General features: G+C 43.0%; 1 protein-coding gene across 9 annotated transcripts in view; it reads right to left on the bottom strand.

Moving 5' to 3' along the window:
• Positions 1–21,624, bottom strand: part of LOC137340520 (trinucleotide repeat-containing gene 6A protein-like) — a 113,155-nt gene that overhangs the window by 60,916 nt on the left and 30,615 nt on the right. For all 9 annotated transcript variants that reach the window (XM_068003018.1, XM_068003023.1, XM_068003020.1 and 6 more), the window contains exons 3-4: positions 20,015–20,105; positions 18,200–18,221 (exon numbers count right to left, since the gene is read on the bottom strand). In XM_068003018.1, coding sequence (XP_067859119.1) covers positions 18,200–18,221; positions 20,015–20,105 — 113 coding nt within the window. The remainder of the gene's footprint in view (positions 1–18,199; positions 18,222–20,014; positions 20,106–21,624) is intronic.

The following is a 21,624-nucleotide window of genomic DNA, read 5'->3' as shown; positions in this document are numbered from 1 at the left end:
TTGGGTGGTTACTGGGGCTGCAACAGACTGAAGCACATGGGGGTGTAGGGGGAGGAAGGGGAATTGACAGACCAGACCTTTAGCCAAGGCCCCCACTCCCAATCAATCTCCAGTGAACTTTGTAGCGATGTACTTGCATATATCAGGTACGATAAAGGTTGGGCATGATTGTGATGCCCCTATGTCAAATATCCTATCAACCATGACTGTATGGACATACAAGAGGTCATCTGTATAAAGTACAGAAATGACATTTTTGTCTGTGCACTGCAGCACGAATCACCACCTGGAGGAAGGAAAAAATCCAAAAGGAAATTGGAGGACCTATAAATGGGAGTGAAAAATAACCCCCACTCCTCATTGCAAACCCATGCTCCAGAAATCCCTCCCAAATGTCACTTCACAACTCCCCCCTCACCACCCAAATTGCTTTCCTCTAAAAAATATGCACTCTAGCTGTTTTTACACTATTCTTTTAATAAGGCATTCATGAGCCAGCTCCCGGACTTCATACTGTTCAATCAGTCTTTTGTAGCCTGGAGACAGACCTGTTCATCCAGGTTAACACCAAGTCCACGAGCCTGCCAACAGACTACAGGAAATTGCATTAAGAGCATGATCACGAGCCAGCACATATACCAAATTAAAGGAACATGGTAAAAGCGGCTCAGGCTGCTTTATTTAAAGCTGTGCCGGAGTAATCTAAAACACTTTTATGTTATTGGAGTCCAACCTATGGGAGACGTGAGCGATTTGCCAATACCCATTGAGGGGATCGGTCACTACATTTCCACGAATAAAGCAACTAGATCTCCACATTCCATTGCGGAGCCCAACACCTGATGTAAAAGTAAAAAAAGAGAACACAGGAGATCATGCTCCTGGGATAGTGGGCAGAAAATGCCACCATTAAGTCTGGTTTGATAATCTCAAACACTATTCCATTTCCACTCTAGTTCTTCAACTGCTACTGTTAACAACTAAACCCTTTGAGGGCAAACAGAAAAGCCCTTACATATTTGTGCATTGTCAAAGAACATCTCAAACGATTACTCAAATTTAACAGCTATTTAAGCTATCAGATCTCATTCAATACTATGAAATAACCAACCGAATACAGCACTTTTGCAGTGAATAAAGCTTCACTATTGTCACTCATTTTTACATCTGCAATAGTTCAAATCAGGTACATCTGCCGGGAGGAAGAAATTTTTTTCAGGAGCCTCCATTTGCAGCTACTTCTCTACATGCTTTTACAGAGCACCTCCCCCAGCTCCTTTAAAAAACACGGCTTAAACCTCAATTACTCAACATACAAGTTACAAATCATTTCAAAAGATCTCACCAATTAAGCAGCTGTTAGTGCAGATTCTCCCCTCTCCTCTCCTCCCCCCACCCACCCCCAAGCAATATTTTAGGTGCCTCCGGAGATGAAATTCAGCTGCGTTTTAAGGGCTAGCCTTTACACATTCTACTGACAAATGCAGTCAATAACACACACTTTCAGAAAACGAAGAACCTGGTAAGTGCCCAACCTACAACTAACCTGAACAGAAGCCACAATTTGGGGAGGGGGGGTAAAAATATGACACGACAGTTTGAGAGGTTCTGGCGGTAGTCTTTTCCAACTTCTGTTGCTTTCCCACTCTGCAGACTTCATTAGAAAATGGAGGAGAAGCATGGTGTCATTTTACTGCTATAAAAGAGTACTGTTTGCCAACTCCTCCAGTAGTAGGGGCCCAACGCAAAGCTGGGTTAAGTTAAGAGAAGTCTAGCAACTTCCTACGCAGTCAGAGTAAATCAAAGGCAGATGGAACACAACTTTAGCCAACCAGAATCAATATAACTTAGCAACACAACCCTGAAACTGAGAATAACAGCCGCAACCATAGGCAAATATGTTTTCAGTATGCAGACCTGCAGCCAGACAGGTTTCTCCCCTCCTCCCTCCTGCAGCCTTTACTGTACATTTCCCATACTTGTCATGCCCCAAGGAGAAGTCAGCTCAGGAATGTCGAGGGCCAAGCAAAGGGAAATCTGTCTTTCAAGCTAACACACGTATGTTGCAGTGCTGGAAATTGGCAAGTGGGGGTGGGGGGGGGAGAAGAGAAAGCAACTGCATCTGCATACAAGCTAACCAGTTAATATCTCAACGGCAAGTAGCATCCCACAAAACTGCACATCATTCAACACAGCAACATTAATTTACAAGCATATTTATTAACATCCTGTCTGATTTCAACTGGGTGAAGTAAAATCCACCCACATTTTTCCTGATTATCTTTTAATCCACGCCAAAAAAGAAAGGAAAACGAACAAGCTTGCATTTATAAAGCACTTTTCATGACCTCAAAGTCCCAAAGCACTTTACAGCCAATGCAGCATTTTTATTTGAAGGTGTTGTGGTAATAGAGAAATGCAGCAACCGATTTGCGCACAGCAAGGTCCCACAAACAGCAATGAGATAATGACCAGATAATCTGTCTTAGTGATGTTGATTGAGGGATAAATATGGGCCAGGACACCGAGAGAACTTGCTGCTCTTCTTCAAATTGGTTAATATCTCATCCGAAAGAGGGCACCTCCAACAGTGCAGCACTCCCTTAGCACTCATCTATGCAGGAGCATAAACACCGGCATAGATGAGTTGAGCCAAACGGCCTGTTTCTGTACTGTAAATTCCATGTAATTCTTTGTAACTGCACTGAACTGTCAGCATATGTTATGTGCTCAAATCTCTGGAGTGGGGTTTGCACTCAAACTTCTGGCTCAGAGACAAGAGGGCTACCAATGAGCCATGGCTGGCACCAAAGAATCTCTTAACTAGTGAGATTGGTGTAGTATCTTTTAATGATAAATATTTAACCTATCAATGAGGAAGTGTCATTTTTGGCTTCGGTGCCTGTTGGAGCTCAGCAAACGTGAAACACTATCCAGAATAGCAACCTGTAGATGGAGGGGTTGGGGAAGGGCGACAGAGGAAGGTAACAAGACTGCAACTGGAAAAATTAAAAATCCGAGCTAAGAGATTTGATATGGTGCCATTAAGGAGTCTTAAATAGACTGGTTTGCAGCTTCGGTATGGGCTGTCCTGAATTGTTGGGTGTGGGTTCTCCATGTGACAAGGTTCCAGTGTCTGAAGAGTGCACTCCAAGTGTGTTTCCCCCCGAACCAGCCCTCAAGATTGGGGAGTTAACACTGGGAAATTCTTTTGGAAGACTGAAGGCAGCTACTTCAAATAAATTAAGTCATCTATCTCCACTCACTCATTCATTTATTCTCTCCTATGTTAGCATGTCAATGGCTAAAACTCCAAAGTTTAGGATGAAGGATTGGGAACCTAAGCAAAATCCTGGCCAACATTCCTCCATCCGTCAAAATCACCAAAAAGGGTGAACTGGTTATGGGATCTTTCTGTGAGCAATTTGGCTGCTGTGTTTGCTTATATAGCAGTGACTACACGATAAAAGCAATTCAATGGCTGTGAAACACTTTGGACATCCCAAGGGCATGAAAACTACAACATAAACGTAAAACTACACAAGCTCAGTTATCGTCACTGGAATAATGGCACCTTCAAAAGGCGTTTGATAAAGTGACACATAATAGGCTTGTCATCAAGACTGAAGCCCATGGACTAAAGGGAGCAGTAGCAGCATGGATACAAAATTGGCTAAGTAACAGGAAGCAGAGAGTAGCGGTGAATGGTTGTTTTTCAGACTGGAGGGAGGTGTACAGTGGTGTTCCCCAGGGGTAGGTACTAGAACCACTGCTTTGCTTGATATATATTAATGACTTGGGTGTACAGGGCACAATTTCAAAATTTGCAGATGACACAAAACTTGGAAGTGTAGGAAACAGTGAGGAGGATAGTGATAGACTTCAAGGGGACATAGACAGGCTGGTGGAATGGGCGGACATGTGGCAGATGAAATTTAATGCAGAGAAGTGAGAAGTGATACATTTTGGTAGGAAGAACGAGGAGAGGCAATATAAACTAGAGGGCACAATTCTAAAAGGGGTACAGGAACAGAGAGATCTGGGGGTATATGTGAGAGTGACTGCCCTTGACATCATGGCAGCATTTGACAGTGTGGCTCCATGGAGCCCTTGTAAAATTGAAGTCAATGGGAATCAGGGGGAAAACTCTCCAGTGGCTCAAGTCATACCTAGCACAAAGGAAGATGGTAGTGGTTGTTGGAGGCCAATCATCTCAGCCCCAGGACATTGTTGCAGGAGTTCCTCAGGGCAGTGTCCCAGGCCCAACCATCTTCAGCTGCTTCATCAATGACCTTCCCTCCATAGGTCAGAAATGGGGATGTTCGCTGATGATTGCACAGTGTTCAGTTCCATTCGCAACCCCTCAAATAATGAAGCAGTCCGAGCCCGCATGCAGCAAGATCTGGACAACATCCAGGCTTGCGCTCATAAGTGGCAAGTAACATTCGAGCTAGACAAGTGCCAGGCAATGACCATCTCCAACAAGAGAGAATCGAACCACCTCCCCTTGACATTCAACGGCATTACCATTGACGAATCCCCCACCATCAGCATCCTGGGGGTCACCATTGACCAGAAACTTAACATATAAATACTGTGGCTACAAGAGCAGGTAAGAGGCTGGGTATTCTGCGATGAGTGACTCACCTCCTGACTCCCTAAAGCCTCTCCACCATCTACAAGGCACAAGTCAGGAGTGTGATGGAATACTCTCCACTTGCCTGGGTAAATGCAGCTCCAACAACACTCAAGAAGCTCGACACCATCCAGGACAAAGCAGCCCGCTTGATTGGCACCCCATCCACCACCCTAAACATTCACTCCCTTCACCACTGGTGCACAGTGGCTGCAGTGTGTACCATCCACAGGATGCACTGCAGCAACTCACCAAGGCTTTTTCAACAGCACCTTCCAAGCCCACGACCTCTACCACCTAGAAGGACAAGAGCAGCAGGCGCATGGGAACAACACCACCTGCACATTCCCCTCCAAGTCACACACCATCCCGACTTGGAAATATATCGCCGTTCCTTCATCGTCGCTGGGTCAAAATCCTGGAACTCCCTTCCCAACAGCACTGGAGGAGAACCTTCACACGGACTGCAGTAGTTCAAGAAGGCGGCTCACCACCACCTTCGAGGGCAATTAGGGATGGGCAATAAATGCTGGCCTTGCCAGCGACACCCACATCCTATGAACGAATTTTAAAAAATCACTAAAGGTGGCAGAGCAGGTTGAAAAAGCGGTTAAAAAAGCATACGGGATCCTGGGCTTTATAAAGAGACTTGTGTAAACAATTTTACAACACCAAGTTATAGTCCAACAATTTTTATTTGAAATCTATAAGCTTTCGGAGGCTTCCTCCTTCCTCAGGTAAATGTCAAGAGCGGCATAGAGGACAAAAGCAAGAAAGTCATGATGAACCTTCATAAAACACTGGTCCAACCACAACTGGAGTAGTATGTCTAGTTCTGGGCACCGCACTACAGGAAAGATGTGAAGGCCTTAGAGATGGTGCAGAAAAGATTTACTGGAATGACTCCAAGGATGAGGGACTTCAGTTACGTGGATAGACTGGAGAAGCTGGGGTTGTTCTCCTTGGAACAGAGAAGGTTGAGAGGAGATTTGATAGGTGTTTAAAATCATGAAGGGTCTAGGCAGAATAGAGAGAGAGAGAAATTATTCCCATTGGTGGAAGGGTCAAGAACCAGAGGACGTAGATTTAAGGTGATTGGCAAAAGAACCAAAGGTGACACGAGGAAAAGCTTTTTTACACAACGAGTGGTTAGGATCTGGAATGTGCTGAGGGGGTGGTGGAGGCGGATTCAATCATGGCCTTCAAAAGGGAACTGGATAAGTACTTGAAAGGAAAATATTTGCAGGGCTATGGGGATAGGGTGGGAGAGTAGGACTAGCTGGATTGCTCTTGCATAGAGCCGGCATAGACTCGATGGGCCAAATGGCCTCCTTCGTGCTGTAACCTATGATTTTATAATAATGTTTGAGTGGGAAGACTAACCCAATGAATTTGGAACATAAGAATTTTATGAACATAAAATAGCCATTAGGTCCAACAAGCCTTTTTTGGCCCCACTTAGCTACCTTCTCACCATACCTCTCAATCCCCTCTGGAAACAGATCTAATTGCCCGTTGAACCCACAGTGTCCATATCAACGATCCTCCCTTTCAACTTATTCCACTTACCCTTTGGGTGAAAAGTTTCCATCTGAATTTCCTTCTTACTCCAAACTTGTTCATTTTAAGCAGTCTCCCCAGATACGAGTTCTAAACCAACCGACTTAAAAAGATGTCCATTTTAGGTCTTCAGCACTTGAATGGTCTTAAACTTTCCCAGCTCGCTCCCTGCCATTTGTCAGCAGCAGTGAACATGGCCACAGGTTTCTTGAGATCTCATTTCCAAAGGACAAATAATTGAATGGATTTTCTGAACCATTTAATTCAGTCCACACACTGACAACCTTGTGCACCACAGCAGAAAGTGGCATTTCAGACTTGCAAGCAGAGACAGAATAACTTTGTAAAACAAAAATGAAATCCAAGAAACGAGCAAGAACCTTAAGATAAAGCCCAATTTGTGTTACTGGACGCTAAAGTTCATAGATCCAGCCGAAACCGATCACCACCAGCTTATGAGAAATCCGTGGCTTTGTTTGTGGGGAAGGGGAGTGAGTCACTGTCGCCCAGAGACATTAGAGCAGAATGCATGAAACTGGGACATAGGGCTAGAGATAATTAACAATGAAGGAGTACTCAGCTATCCCAATAATGACCAGAGTATCAGGTTCAAAAACCAGGGAAAAGCCACAATTTCACCCACTTGACACAACCACCATTACTGGGATTCTTTTTTTAAAAAAAAAAGGAAAACACATCCTACATCGTGAGCAACCAGGACTTCTGCACAATTCTGTAAGAAACTGACTTGGAAAACCACACCCCAATTTCTGATGCCATGTCAGAGAACATTTGCAATCGCCTTGTACTTGTGCTGTTCTAATTCCATAAAGGCAAAATTACACCTCAAGTGGGATTCATTTCCTACACTGAACAGGCAATCACTTGTACTACACTAAGCACAACTTCCAAATTACTAGAACTCTAAACTGCCACGTTTACTTCTAATGCAGCAAGCTTTGTTGGTTTTCATTATCTGCATAAAATGCACGAAACATAAGCAGAGTTGAAGTCACTATACTGGGGTCAAAAGGAGGTTACAATAATTTACTAAACAGCCAAGATTCATCCCCCATAATGTTCGACGGAACTGTTAATATTTCTTATGAGATTCTGTGGTTGTACATCACCTTCACAAAGGCCCCATTTATAAAAGACTTGGCCGTGCTCCACCAAACCAATGAAAATATATCTGGGTGGGAACTAATCAGACCTCAACTTCCTTAAAAGATTCTAACGACTTGCAAGAAAGTTTGTTTTTACTCTGTCCTCCCCCACAGACACACCAGTCCTGACCAGAATACCACTGCAAATGACTTATCCACAGGCGCAAAACATTAATACTTCGAAAACACATTCCCAGCTGGATGTTTGGGGTTTGTACCCAAGATACCATACAACTGAGTTCCAAACTATCGTATCGGTGAGGAACCAAGCAGAAGCCAGCACTTCCTTGAAGTAGGGAGGAGGAAAAATGAGAAGGAGTCACCCCATGCCTTGCTCATGCCTGTCCAAAGATGCCAGTTTCAAAGCACCACTGGGAGCGACTGAGGAATAGTTTGGCTAACCTCTCAGCCAAAGATGCTCAATAGTGGAGAAGTCAAAAAATGGAGAAGGGAAGAACATTTTTAAACAATGGCCTTTACTCTGAAAAAAAGGCATTTCACTCACCTGTCCTCCCACCCCCCCACCCCTAAAAACAAAAGCAGCCAGGATGGTTGAAAAGTGAGCTGCTCTCAGGGGAGTATTGCCTATACAGCACTGAAATCACAGCGACAGAGTCCACACATAGCACTATTGAACTCAACACTCCCTCCCGGCTTTCTACGTCAGGAAGAGTGTTCACACAGCATAGAATGGGGTTCAAGACATCATCAGCACCACAGGATCCCATTAATTTGGACGTATACCACACAGAATAGATCACAAGGCAACAATTCAAACTGATCAAGATGGCATCAAACACAAAGTGGCTTGTTAAGGTCAGCAAAACCTAGAAACTGAAGCAATTGTTATTTATGAGAGTCTATATAGCTTTGAGAAAACAATGCACCCAGCATGACAGTGAAATGGCAAGTGGATGGTTTTGTACGAGTGAAGGAAAATGGGATCACATAACCGGCACTACAGTAATAGAGTTTGCCAGAGAACGATATAATATGTTCCTCAAGGAACGGTTACCAAAAACTCATCATGATGCAACAGGAATACAATTATTCTTCAAACCCCCCCCCCCTCCCCCGCAACCAAAAAGTATCCCCATCTCACAAGAAAAGCAGTTGAGTTGTGTTTTGCCCCTCCAACAGAAACAAAGTTTATTCCAGCTGGGTCTGCCCCACAAGCTGTTTTACAAGTTACAGAAGTCTCATTACAGACTCTGCCACAGTTCCCAGAGCTACAACCACCCAGACAGGGTGGATGGAGAAGACGGCGGGAGCCATCGCACTCCCACCAGGTCCTTCAGCATCTCTACTTTCAGTACCGTGAGCTCTTCCAAATGTTCAAGATTAACAGTGAGTGCTGGAACCCTACCCAACAACAGTCGGCATCTTAGAAAGCCAGAAGATCGGAAGGGGAAGAAAAACACCCTAGCACCATTTGTTTTTCCTCTGCAACTTGTTCTCATCTCAAGATGCTGACTCTGTGGAGATACAGTTCCACGAGCACCAACTGCCTGCTGTAACCTGCCCGAACTGGCAATTACTTACGCATGACCCACAACAGGCTTTTCCACTATGGTGGCAATCATAACCAAGCCAAAAACTATCCTCACCCAACACTGTAACAGGAGCAAAAACCCTAGAGGATTTTCCTTCCCCAAACTCGGGGACGCCTAGGTCATTGTAATGCCCCTGCTATCACCCCAACCAAGATCAGCTAATTCAACACTGAGCAAGAACTAAACCTGGGACCTTCCTTGTGTGAGTGACTCAACTACTCACTGGATAAACTGTTGGTCATTGGGGCAGCCACTCACTACTAATGTAATGAGGCATAACATTTTTCTAGGTTAAATGCCCCATTTAATTTCCCCAGCAATTTTTGCAGTGAGTTTCTCAAAGGTTTGAGGGGGAGGGATTGGACAGAAAACCAATCCAAAGGTTTTACACCTACAACATATTGTTAGGCATCACAGCGTTAAGCCACACCAAAACAGCCTGAAACACCTGGGTTTAATGCATTATGAAGTGCTATTCCTGCAGAGATGCTGTTTATAGTACATTAGTATACATCGCATAAAACATAGTTAGATATTCAGAGATCAGACTACTGATCCATACCAAGAATCAATTCTCACTGAATTCTGAGCTACAAATCACTTCCCTGAATAGAAACCTTGACACAGGCTCAAAATCAATTTCACGGCAATCAGCAGCAATCAACCTAACCAGTGCCAAACACAAATATCAAGAATACAATAAAACTAACCACTGAATACAGGTACAAAGTCAACTTCATCCGTCTGGCATAGAACAGCACAAGAGTTTGATAGAAACAGGACACTGGTTTTAAATAACACGACATGAAGTGATAACATTGTTTCCACAATCTTTCTTGCCTATTTCTTAAATATTGTCTCCTTGGCCTCCATAAACCTTGCATCAATCCAACTTTACAATGCTTAGGGATTTAACCACACCTTCGAGCTTCATGTCCACAGTGGTAGCTCCCTGCAACATTCAGTCATCAGCCTATGTAAATAGTACCAGACAGAGGGAAAAAATAAAATATAGTTGGTAAACTACACATTTCACAACATCATAAACTACGAAACTGGAGCTCTGAACAATGTCATTACAATGCACACTAAACCTGCTTCACAAAGTGAGCTACTTTGCAATAGTGACTTTTGTAGGTCGGCAGTCATTTTGTGCACAGCAAGTTCCCGTAAACAGCAGAGACGAAGGACAAGTTTTAGTGGTGTTGGTTGAAGGAGGAATGTTGGCCAGGAAACTGGGAGAAACCCTACTCTTCTTCCAATAATGCTATAGGATCTTTCATGTCCATTTAAACAGATAGGGCCTCAGGTTGACATCTCATGAAGGATGGCACCTTGGACAAGGAAGCACTCCACTGAAAGTTTATACATTCAAGGGCTGGTATGGGGCTTGAACTTATAACCTTATGACCCAAGTGTGTACCCTCCAACTGAGCCAAACTAACCCTGCAATTTTCTTAAGAAAGTTGGATCATGGGTAGCTGTATTTAAAACATGGAGTTTATCTACAAGATTCTTTTGAGTATCAGATGACGACCCTGATGGGGTATTTCACTGTAAAAGAACTTGGAGAGAGCCAGAAACAACATTGTATTAATGTTTTATAGAGAAGGGCGAGTTATGTAATTTAACTGCCAAGTTTATTTATCCTGTGCATTATCCTCCATTACATCTGTCAGTCTTTCACATTTCAGTGGTTTTATTTCTTCATTCTCCAGGTTGACCTACACTCCCACCCACTAATCTTGAGCATTAGCGAGGGATGCTGTGCCTGTCTGTTTTCAGTCACAGATGTCAGGGTTTGCAAAGAGAAGTTTCCAACTTTTCCCTTTGTAGTGGTCACCAGCACCTACCTAACACAGCTGGGCTGATAGAGGTTCAAGTTTCAGTTGATATAACTAGATGAACTATTAATTAAACCCACTTTGGAGCAGCTTATATAGAATCCGACTAAAATCTGATTTCTGACAATGCTGAGTGTAATGCAAGCTCCTGCAGCCCTTCTCCAACAAGTATGTCTGCTATCAAAAACCACTTGGAGCAACATTCTAATACACTGCCATATAGGTGATCTTCAGCGATCAATTTAATGCTGTAGCTCAGTCACTGCAAAGAATTACAAAAAATGTACAGCACAGAGATAGGCCATTCGGCTGAATAGTTCCATGTCAGTGTTTATGCTCCACGTGAGCCTCCTTCATCTCACCCTATTAACATATCCTTCTATTCCCTTCCCTTCTCATTGTTCATCTAGCTTCCCCTTAAGTGCACCTATGCTATTCGCCTCAATTGCTCCTTGTGGTAGCAGGTTCCTCATTCTTACCACCCTCGGTAAATAAGTTTCTCCTGAATTCCCTATTGGATTTATTAGTGACTATCTTATATTTATGACAACTAGTTCTGGTCTCCTCTGAACGTGGAAATACCTTCTCTACATCTGCCCTATCAAACCCTTTCATAATCTTAAAGACCTCTATCAGGTCACCCCACAGTCGTCTCTTTTCTAGAGAAAAGAGCCCCAGCCTGTTCAATCTTTCCTGATAGGTATAACTGCTCAGTTCTGGTATCATCCCAGTAAATCTTTTTTGCACCTTCTCCAGTCCCTCTACATCCTTTTTATGATGTGAGGACTAGAACGGTTCGCGGTACTCCAAGTGTGGTCTATCCAAGGTTCTGAACAAGTTTAGCATAACTTCTCTGCTTTTCCATTCTATCCCTCTAGAAATGAACCCCAGTGCTTGGTTTGCTTTTTTCAAAATGGTCTTATTAACCTGGGTCACTACTTTTAGTGATGTGTATCTGTACCTAAATCTCTTAGCTCCTGTACCTAGTTTAGACTCTTATTTTCCATGGAGTATGTGGCCTCATTAATTCTACCAAAATGTAATCTCTCACTTATCTATATTGAAATTCATTTGCCAATTACACGCCCATTCTGCAAGTTTATTTAAGTCTTCATGTATTTTGTCACAGCCCTCCTCAGCGTTAACTATACCCCCCAATTTGGTGTCATCCACAAATTTTGAAATTGTACTTCCGATTCCCGACTCCAAATCGTTTATGTAAACGGTGAACAACTGTGGTCCCAACACCAATCCTTGTGGAACACCACTTCCCATCTTTTGCCAGTTTGAGTAACTACCTTTAACCCCTACTCTGTTTTCTGTTTTGTAGCTTGCTTGCTATCCATTGATACTTGTCCCGACTCCACATCCTGTGACCTTAGTCATGAATCTACTACGCGGTACCTTATCGAAGGCCTTTTGAAAATCCAAATATATTACATCTACTGCATTGCCCTTGTCAACACTTTGTTACTTCTTCAAAGAATTCAGTAAGATTGGTCAAGGATGACCTTCCCATTTGAAAACTGCACCATCCCCTTTCTTAGCTCACCACCTTTACAAAGCACTCTAAAACTTATTCAATTGTCATTGCTGGTTCCAAGGAGCCTTGTGCTTGTATTAGGCAGCAGAGTTTGTATTAAAAATAATTCAATCGAAAGTACTTAATAGAAACCCAGCACTGGCGACCATCAATCAAAATCTCAAACAGGCAGCACACGAAAGCAGCTTGTGATTCGCTGGGAAACACCAATCAAGTTCTCAAGATTAGAACCAGCAGGATCAGGCAATCGTCCAAGTTGTGGTGTAATACAACATTCACCCGACAGTTCTCAAACCACACAGTAACGAAGATGTCGGCTCAGGAACAAATGAAGATGGGGATACGGAAACATGAGGATGGACAGCCCAGCTTCACAAAAGTTGATCTAAACTCCCTACTAAAGAAATCTGTTACCATATTGAAAGTTTTTCAGGAAGACTCAGTTCCCAAGGCAGCCAACCCTAAGAACAGAGTTGTGTTACCATGATACCTCTACAAGATGAAACGCAAGATGAAGGCTGCAGAGCTAGGCCCAGCGACCTGCAAGAATCAATAGCCCACTCTTTAAAACCACTGGTACACCAGTACCGAAGATGTTAAAAACCTGAATCTTCAATTGTGTTTGGGACCAGTTAGAGCTGTAATTCCATCACTAGCCTGTCAGCTCAATCTCATTGCCACCGTGCGCTGTTACAAGTACCAATCTTGGTCCAGCAAACCTATGCTCAGAGTATTCCAAGTGCTGAACTTTCTGCAGTTATATGCTTTTGCAATGGGGTATGCAAAAAGATTAAAACAATTGGTAGCATTAGACATGACTGGAGATAGTGACACCGATTGCAACATTTCAATCTACCCCACCCCTGTCAATGTCACAATGGAGGGTCTTACAAAGCCTTCCTACAGCAATAACCTTTAAAGAGTAATGACAAATGCAACAAAATAAAAAAGGAACTCAGGATGTATCTGATAAAGGGAAATTATGCAAAACATTAAAACCACAGAACGAAGGAAACTGAAATGGTTGCATAACAAACATTTTTACTGGGTATTAAAATCATGAGGGAAAACTTTCAGAAAAGCCTCAAGTCCTTGGATTTAACCTCTTTAAAAACCTAGCAGGATCTTTGGGTGCCCATCGCCAATTTAAAATAAATTGTTCTCGGCAACAAAACAAGAGGCCACGCACTTGGTGCTATATTACACCACCATTAACAGTGAACCCTTTGTGGTCACACCACATATTCTAAGACACTGAGGTACTGCTGTACTGAGAACTCTAGCAAGCAAAACATTTCCTTCCGAGGTCATTCCCCCAAAACACTCTAATTGACCAGCCATTAAAAGTAGTTTTATCTTTCTATCATTCTGCAGTAGCCAAGCACTCTTCTACCTAGATATGAATGCTTTCCAGCATAAAATACCAAGCTGGTTGGAAGTCAAAGCGGCACAACTTAATGCGTAAGTGTACAACATAAACTTGTCTAGCTCTTGGGCATAAACACAGTGTAGGCCTTTAGACCAAATCATAAATCATGGCAATGCTGTCTTTAATCATTGTTTTTTTTAAAAAAAAAAGAATGGGTAGAAGATAAGCATCAGAGAGCAAATAGTCAGGCTACCTATCTAGCAGTTTAGGAGTTGCGCTGCCAAAGCCCTGGGAAGCATGTCAACTGCCCACCCCCTCAGGTAGGAATAGCTTGCAGTGAAACTTGTACTCAGTTCCTAATCTGAAATGACTGATCTCAGGCAGGATAAGCTGGAGCTAAGCAAAGGGCCTCGGCCACCCTGGGTTAGGGGGAAAGGAAATCAGCGAGGTTCCTAGCTTCTGATAACTTGCCACTGACCTGTGTGCTGCTGGTGGATATCTGATGAGGTCAAGATTGAACACCACTGCAATGCCCTCCATGAATGAATAGCCTCCCAACACTTACTGTCTGGACTTGCACATGATAAATGGTGACGGTGAGATGCCGGAGGGTTGGCAGCATCCACAGAACCATACCTAGCATGAGTCAACACCGTCGGGAGGGGGGGGGGGGGGGGGGAGGAATGTGGGAGGAAAAGCATACATGGCTCATTCAAATTCCAACCCCTCAGAACACACCATGCATTCTCTATAATTACTAGACTTATACAACTGAAGTAAATCAAAATTCCATTAAAAAAGATTTAGACGATGAAATGGATTAAAGGAGGGCGAGAAGAGGAAGACCACCACCGTGCTCCATTATGCACAAGTCATAAAAACGGATGCCAGCATTACATATTAGGGAAGCCTAGTGCAGCATTGAAGGCTGTTGCCAGAAACAGTATGAAGGCTTGCCCTCTTTTTCTGTAGGTGTTATACACACAGATGTGTTCTGCATGCTCTGCATTTAGTTCTGTTAATTTCCTGTTGAGACACCATCTGTCCCAACCTAACCAGAACATGAAAGCAAAAAACAAGAGCCAACTGCATTACCCGTCGCTGTGACACACGCGTCAGTTCAGTACACCATGTAAAATAAATCTAGCAGTCAATAACCGCCACAGTAGGCAGTGCAACTATTTGTCCAACAGCTCCCTCAGTCCAGCTGCCACCAAAACCACTGGAATTCTAACAGTCAAGCCCTTAATTCTATAGGGCTCTCCTAGCAGCACATAATGGTCACTGAACTGGAAAGAACTCTTGTTCTTACCACATGATCTTTTAAAGAGCTTCTGACAACGTTAATGGCTCTAATACCCCAAAAAGAACCAGAGATCAGAGCTTCAGGAAAAGGAGGGGAGGGGGAAAAGAGGGACATCAGCCTGCACCACTATGCACAAGTTATAAAGAGGAACATCAGCATTGCATCTTAGGGAAGGCCTGCGCATAACTTGAGCGCAATATTTTTAAATGCTTAAAGAGATGCAAGTTAAACTGAAAGGATAAGCAGCTCGTGACCATGGACTGCACAACCCAGCTTGCCTAACTAGTATCATTCTTGCACTGAGAAAAACCGTAGTCCAAATTTGTTTGTTTTCAGTTTTCCCTTCCCCCTTACGGGGAAAAAGAAAAGACCAACTGCTTCAAGTGCACACCCCCTCCACATGGGACACCCACAGTGAACGATACTCACTTCCCTTGCCTCCCTCCACCATCCTCTGGAGGAAACACTGGTCACATCTTCTCAAACATCAGTTAGTGCAAAGGATTTCACAAGGAATAACAAATTTCTCCAAGATGCTGAGCAGAGGAGGCAGCAAAAATGCACAAGAGTCGCCCTGCGCCATCGTCCAGTCTTTTGTACTGAATTAGTTCAAAACAGGGGAGGGGCCAGGCGGTGAGCATAAACACAGGAGGGAAATATCTATGTTTTTTAAAAAAAGTCCTTTAGCAGAGGGCAGCTATTGGAACACCATCCAAAAACATGGTTACAATTGTGTGAGCTGGGGCAATGAATATTAAGGTTATTTGATTTGGTTCGGAAAGTGGGGAAGCGGGGGCGGGGGGGCAAGAGAGTGGGAGGAGGAGGAACATATTACAGCAGAGCCTAACCTAGTCTCTGAAACCTATCCATAGAGAATTCCCATTTGGGATGGTATCACTGAATAACTATTAGGAACAGGAACACTGGCTAACTTTTCCCTCCCGAGCCCAGGTGGGCTGAAGCCAGTTGCAGCACTAACTGCGGACTCGGCTGAGATTGGCTGACCCAGCAGAGAGGGAATCAAACCTGGAAATTTTGGGGTCTGCATGGTTCAATATCTCACAGGGTTTATGACACAAAGCCATTGTTGACGCACTGTTCAGTTACATTTCAACCAGCAAGTTAATGCTGAGCAGCCACAAAAGGTGCGGGGGATTTGATTAAAGGGAAAGCTTATGTAGGTAGTCAGTCAGTGGGAAGGTGGTTTTAAAATCAACCTGCAAGGCAGATAAAAATCTTTAATATCATGGATTCCCCCTCAGTGGAAGCTGCACTCAGAGACTATTATCTGCACAAGGGCCATGAAATCAGATGAGCCGCAGTGAAATATGGTATTGAAGTAGTGAAGCAAACATTGAGCAGATACAATTTCCTGCTTAAATGTATGCTATGATTACATTTTTCTGCCAATACCCACGTCAATTGCTCAGCTAATAAGTGGAAGACTAAAAATACATTGGAGTGTGTTTCATTATTGCCTGAACTCGCCCACCTTCAGAACGAAAGGACATACTCAATAAATCAAATGTGTACAGTAGCTTGGCTGTTGTACATTTTTGCAATTGAAAGTGAACTAATAAAACACTGCTAGCGTCTACAGAAAGCCAGTATGAAGCACCGTGTCATAATGACTTCCACTGAAGATCATATTCTAATCAACACCCACACTGCATATCTATAGGGATCAATCAGGTATACCACACTCGCCATGCTCTCTGCCATCCAGTTCTATCAAGATTGCTTTTATAAAAAGCACTTGCATCTTCCTAGCTAGATATTTTGAAACTAAATTTCTGAAAACTCATTTATAGTTGCTCTACATGAGCAATTCATTCACTATCCGGATCCCTGCAGACACAGACTCGAGCTTCAAAGTAAGCCAGGCAAATAGGACTAATAAGACAAATTTAAATGAACAAAAAGCACATTTAAAATCACCAGCCAGGAGAATTTCTTTGTTCACAAGGGTGGTACATGTTTGGGATAACCTGTCAGGTAGGGTAATAGAGATAAAAAATTAGGTTCAAAATATAGTTGGATATTGTAATGGGAGAGTTAGGGTACCAGAGGGGTGAACTTCAATGATTCGACTGGTTTTCCAATGGCCACACCACATGTCCAGGAGCCACAGTGATCAGATGATCCCAAATTTGATCCCCAGCCAGTACTGAGTTACCTGATCCACCCTGAGTTGCAGTGGAACACATATGGCTTCAGTATCATCTGCCCAAGGTGCAAGGGGAAGAGTCCCACTACTGATCTATAGAACTGTATGCGCGGGTGCCAAGCAAAGATAGAATAAGACATAGCTGTGATCGACTTGCAGTGAAGCAGCCCATGTTCACTGTCTCCGTTCACGAATGAAGGGCAGCCAATAGTGTGTTTTCCCAGGATCAGCTGGCTCCAGATTGGCTAGCAGGTCATTCATGACCCAAACTGTAATCAATGGAATCACTGAAACACACACATGGCTCCTCCATGTCAGAGAAACCTCTGCAGCATCCCGAAGACAAGCACAGCCAACTTAAAGGGTCTCTGCCAACGTAATGGTTTGATATTTAAGAAAATGTTCTGGCAGAATTTGTCGTCCCTGAATACACAATGAGAGGGGGAGGGATACTTTGAACAAAAAGTTATTGGAACAAGTTATTAAAAAATAACGAACTGAAGTCCTTCACCAGCATGCTGCTCAATGAAGGAAATAAACCAAATTGCTGCTTAGTGCTGAGCACACTGCACAGAGAAATAACTAAAACGAACACATTCTGCAGTCTTCTCACTTGGAGACAGCAGGTTCCATGTACAGATTATGAGTAGTGTCTCCGGAATTTTTTTTTAAGTCTAGTTGCAGTTAAAAGTTGATGTAGTGAAGATGTTGCCACCAGTAGATTATACTGATTGATCACTTAAAAATCAAACTAGAGCAGTCACAGAGTTTTAAAGATAAAACACTGGCCTCCAATCTCCTATTCTGGTTCTCTACCATTCATTCTCTGTCCTCTCCCCATTCCCTCTCCTAACACTGACAGCAAACATGGAACCAGCACTTTGAAATTTGTTGTGAATCGTAATACTACGAAGTGAAAGTATTACATAGCGATGCAGACACATCGCATTTGTTACCCCTATTTAGTCAGAAATCTAAGTTACATGACAATAAAACCAGGGAGAGAGAGTAAAAAACCACAACATACAGTAACTGACCAACAGACATCGTCTTACCTTTGTTTTTTTGTTCAATTGCCTGAAACAAAAAAAAAGTGCGTCAGTTTGAGGGGAGGAAAGCTTACACCTAAAATCGCAAAAGCAGCTGCTTAAATGGTTTACGCCCTATTGCAGAACATCCTATTAAATTTCAAAAATCAGGGAAAAGGACACTGCGCTACAAAAATCTACGCACCATAACCAGCTGGTTCATCGGAACAATTACAGAAACAGGGTTTCACAATAACACATTTTCAGCAACAGCAGAGGTGTTTAATATTACAGAAGGGCAGTCAACCGGACGTAGGCAGGTCTCGCCATCAGATGCATTCCTGCTCCCTCCCCATATAAATTGGAGAGCTGATGACACTACACAAATGTGGATCTATGAATGTCCTGAATTAAGGGAGAGACAGTAAAAGGTGGGGAACCAGTCACTCATGTTTCCACTGAGAGCAACTAGGTCTCCTAATTCCACAACAGAACCCAGCTCAACTGGCAGCCAACCAAGTAAAAGGTGAATGATGCACGGAGATTACTCTCTTTAGAGAGCAACTGTTAGAGATGCTACGAGAGACTGTGCTCAGGTTCCATCTTGTACTGAGTACTGCATTTTGTGGTTAAAAGACTGGTTCTGGAGAAAATGCTGAAACAGGCAGTGTCTGGAACATGTCCAAAATCAGCTCAGACCTTCAAGGCCCACTTCATGGATGGTACAAGCTAGAGTCAAAAGATAGCTGTCTGCTCTTCTGTAGTTCTGACCTTCTAGTAGATAAATCTGTCAACTACCATACAAGGAGTGCTTCTACCCTTTCATATAGATGTAAGGAAACAGACAACTTACGCTACGTCTTGAAGCCTACCATAGACCTAGATGAGTGATGGCCATGGAGCTTTCACCCACTGATACCGAGACAGCAAATCTTTTGAATGCTGAGCTAATGGTCGTTAATGTAAACTAAGGGTAAAGGTGATGGAAGAGGTATGATGTAATGATCCAGAGCTGGATATAATAACCGTACAAACATAACGCAAAGTTGGAGAAGATTGACAGTTGGCCATCCCACTAACGAGCTCAGTGACTAACGTGAGATTGTCCGCAGCCTTCACGTGAGTTGTTTGCAAGTATTGTTTCCTCTAATAAATCTAGGAGCGAAAGTCCCTGTGCCTGGACCTCATTCCTGGCATAGAGACAGCGGCTCCAAGCTTGTCTCACGAACGTATCTAACAGGGACAGTAAAAATAAATAAAAGCACCTCAAATGGGAGTGGGCTAGTGGTGCTTGTATGGATATGTGGCATGGTACAGGATGTTTTGGTAAAGTGACATCTATAATTTGTGGCACACCTTGCTCAGGTAAACAGATCATTTGGAAGATCAGCCCTTAAAATGCACTGCAATAGGTTTTAATAAAAAAGTCTTTCAGCTGCATGCACAAGAATCCTTTGTTTCCTGTAAATCATTTTCCTTTAAAGGTACTGAATACATTGAGACTTGGATGGGTTATTAATTGGTGGGGTTTGGGTCTTTTCTTGTCAAGAGGCAAGTACTATGTAACCTACAAAATAGTGTGTATTCTGTTACTCCATCTTCAACCATTACCTGAGAAAGCATGGTAATTATTCTACAACTCAAAATAGCATTTGAGAAGTACGAAATGTGCAAAACTTCAAAGTTTTCCAATAAAGAGCTTACTCCAAGGCAGGCAGCTGCATCCTTCACTACCGTCCCCACATTTAAATACTTTTTTTTGTATAGTCTTGAATGTGTTCTAAACAAAGGAATAATATCATTTGATTAGTTGCTCCTCCGGGAGTAGCAGACAGTAAATACCTTCTTCAGAGCGGCTTCCTTTTTCTTCTTGTCGTCTTTTCTCTTTTTCCTTTCTTCCATCAACTGTTCTTCCTTTTCTTGCACTCTATCCCTTAAACAAAAACAACAGGATTCAGGACACACGGTCTCTACCAAGATACAGTTTCTGTTTACTGCCGGAAACGACAGACTTAATCCGACATAACTGGAAAATAGGAAAAGCTCTGTGTAATCTACTTACAGGATTACCCTTATTTTAACCTTTCAATTACTAACTCTTAAAAAAGCTGCGTCTATTTGCAACAGGGCAGGAGGCTTTAGCCCTGTGGCTGTCGCCTCCACTTCAACCCACTTGTTAAAAACAAGTTGTTCAAAGCACTTTATTTTTACAAAGTGCTTCTGAATCTCCCAGGTCATTAGAATGGAGCAATTTGGAAAAGTCGACACCAACATGTGCATGTCTAACCAAATAGCTCTTACCTAGTCTGTATGTGCAGAAGGGCACACACTGCAGGCTACGGCAGTGTTTGGTTTTAGTGTCACAAAATAAAATAGCCTAACTAATGACTGTACCATTGCAGTAAGGGTCACATTTACAATTATTAATCACTGGGGTGTGGGAGACCAAACCCACCAGCACAATTACCTGGACTGGGAACGCTTGTACCTGCACGCTTCTTAGACTTGAGAGTTACAACTTGATTTTACTCCACCGTTCTAAAACAGATCTTGTTCAGACTAACGTGTTCCAAGCTTTTAGGACCCACCAAATATCCTAATTTTTTTTTGCCAATAGTAGATGTACAGTTGTCTTGCCATTGTCTGTAGCTAATATATGCCTGCCAATTCCCCTCGTCCCATCTGTAGCAGAAACCCCTTTTTCATGGGTCATAAGAGCTGCCACTGGATTTGCCACCACCACCTTTGCATGGTGCATGCAGAATAGTGCCAGGCAGCTATTGAAACAAAGGAGTGGCACCATGAGTCCAATTACCCTCCAAAACCACTGAAACATAAAAGTGCTTTGTGAAATCTAGGTGAAGAAAAAAGGCCCATGGTGCAGGTCAGTGCCAAAATTGTACAGTAAAGTACACATTCCATTAGAAGGTTTCAGACTATATTAAACAGCCCAAAAATACTTCTATAAAACAGGAGATATTAATCCATAAGTTTATAGCGTTTGAAGGAAGGTTATTGAATTGCACCTTATTATTAAATGTGTTTAAGGGAGATGGATACTTCCACACTTGCTGTGTACAGTGCTCCAAACTGCTGGTTTGAAGCAATTTTGAAAGAGTCATTTAGGAACTACTCCTCCCACCACATGTCCCCCCACTGTGATATCTTCAAGTTCCACTCTAGCATCATGATTGGAAACAGAGGACTGTGACCAACAATCTTCATTCATGTCACTGCAGGGAAAGGGAAATTCCACATAAAATGTCAGCTTCCTGCTGCCTTGAAGCATAAAATGAGGACAACAGGAGATGACAGACACACCAGTGAATGTGCAGAGGTATTTCCTTGTAGTGTCAGGTTGGCTCAGTTGGTAGCACTTTCACAAAGGTTGTGGGTTCCAGTCCTACTCCAGGACTTGAGCAAATTAAGTGGGCTGACACTGCACTGCAGTA

Source organism: Heptranchias perlo, chromosome 22 (genome assembly GCF_035084215.1).
Source record: "Heptranchias perlo isolate sHepPer1 chromosome 22, sHepPer1.hap1, whole genome shotgun sequence".
Lineage (NCBI taxonomy): Eukaryota > Metazoa > Chordata > Chondrichthyes > Hexanchiformes > Hexanchidae > Heptranchias > Heptranchias perlo.
This window is presented reverse-complemented; position numbering and strand designations above follow the sequence as displayed.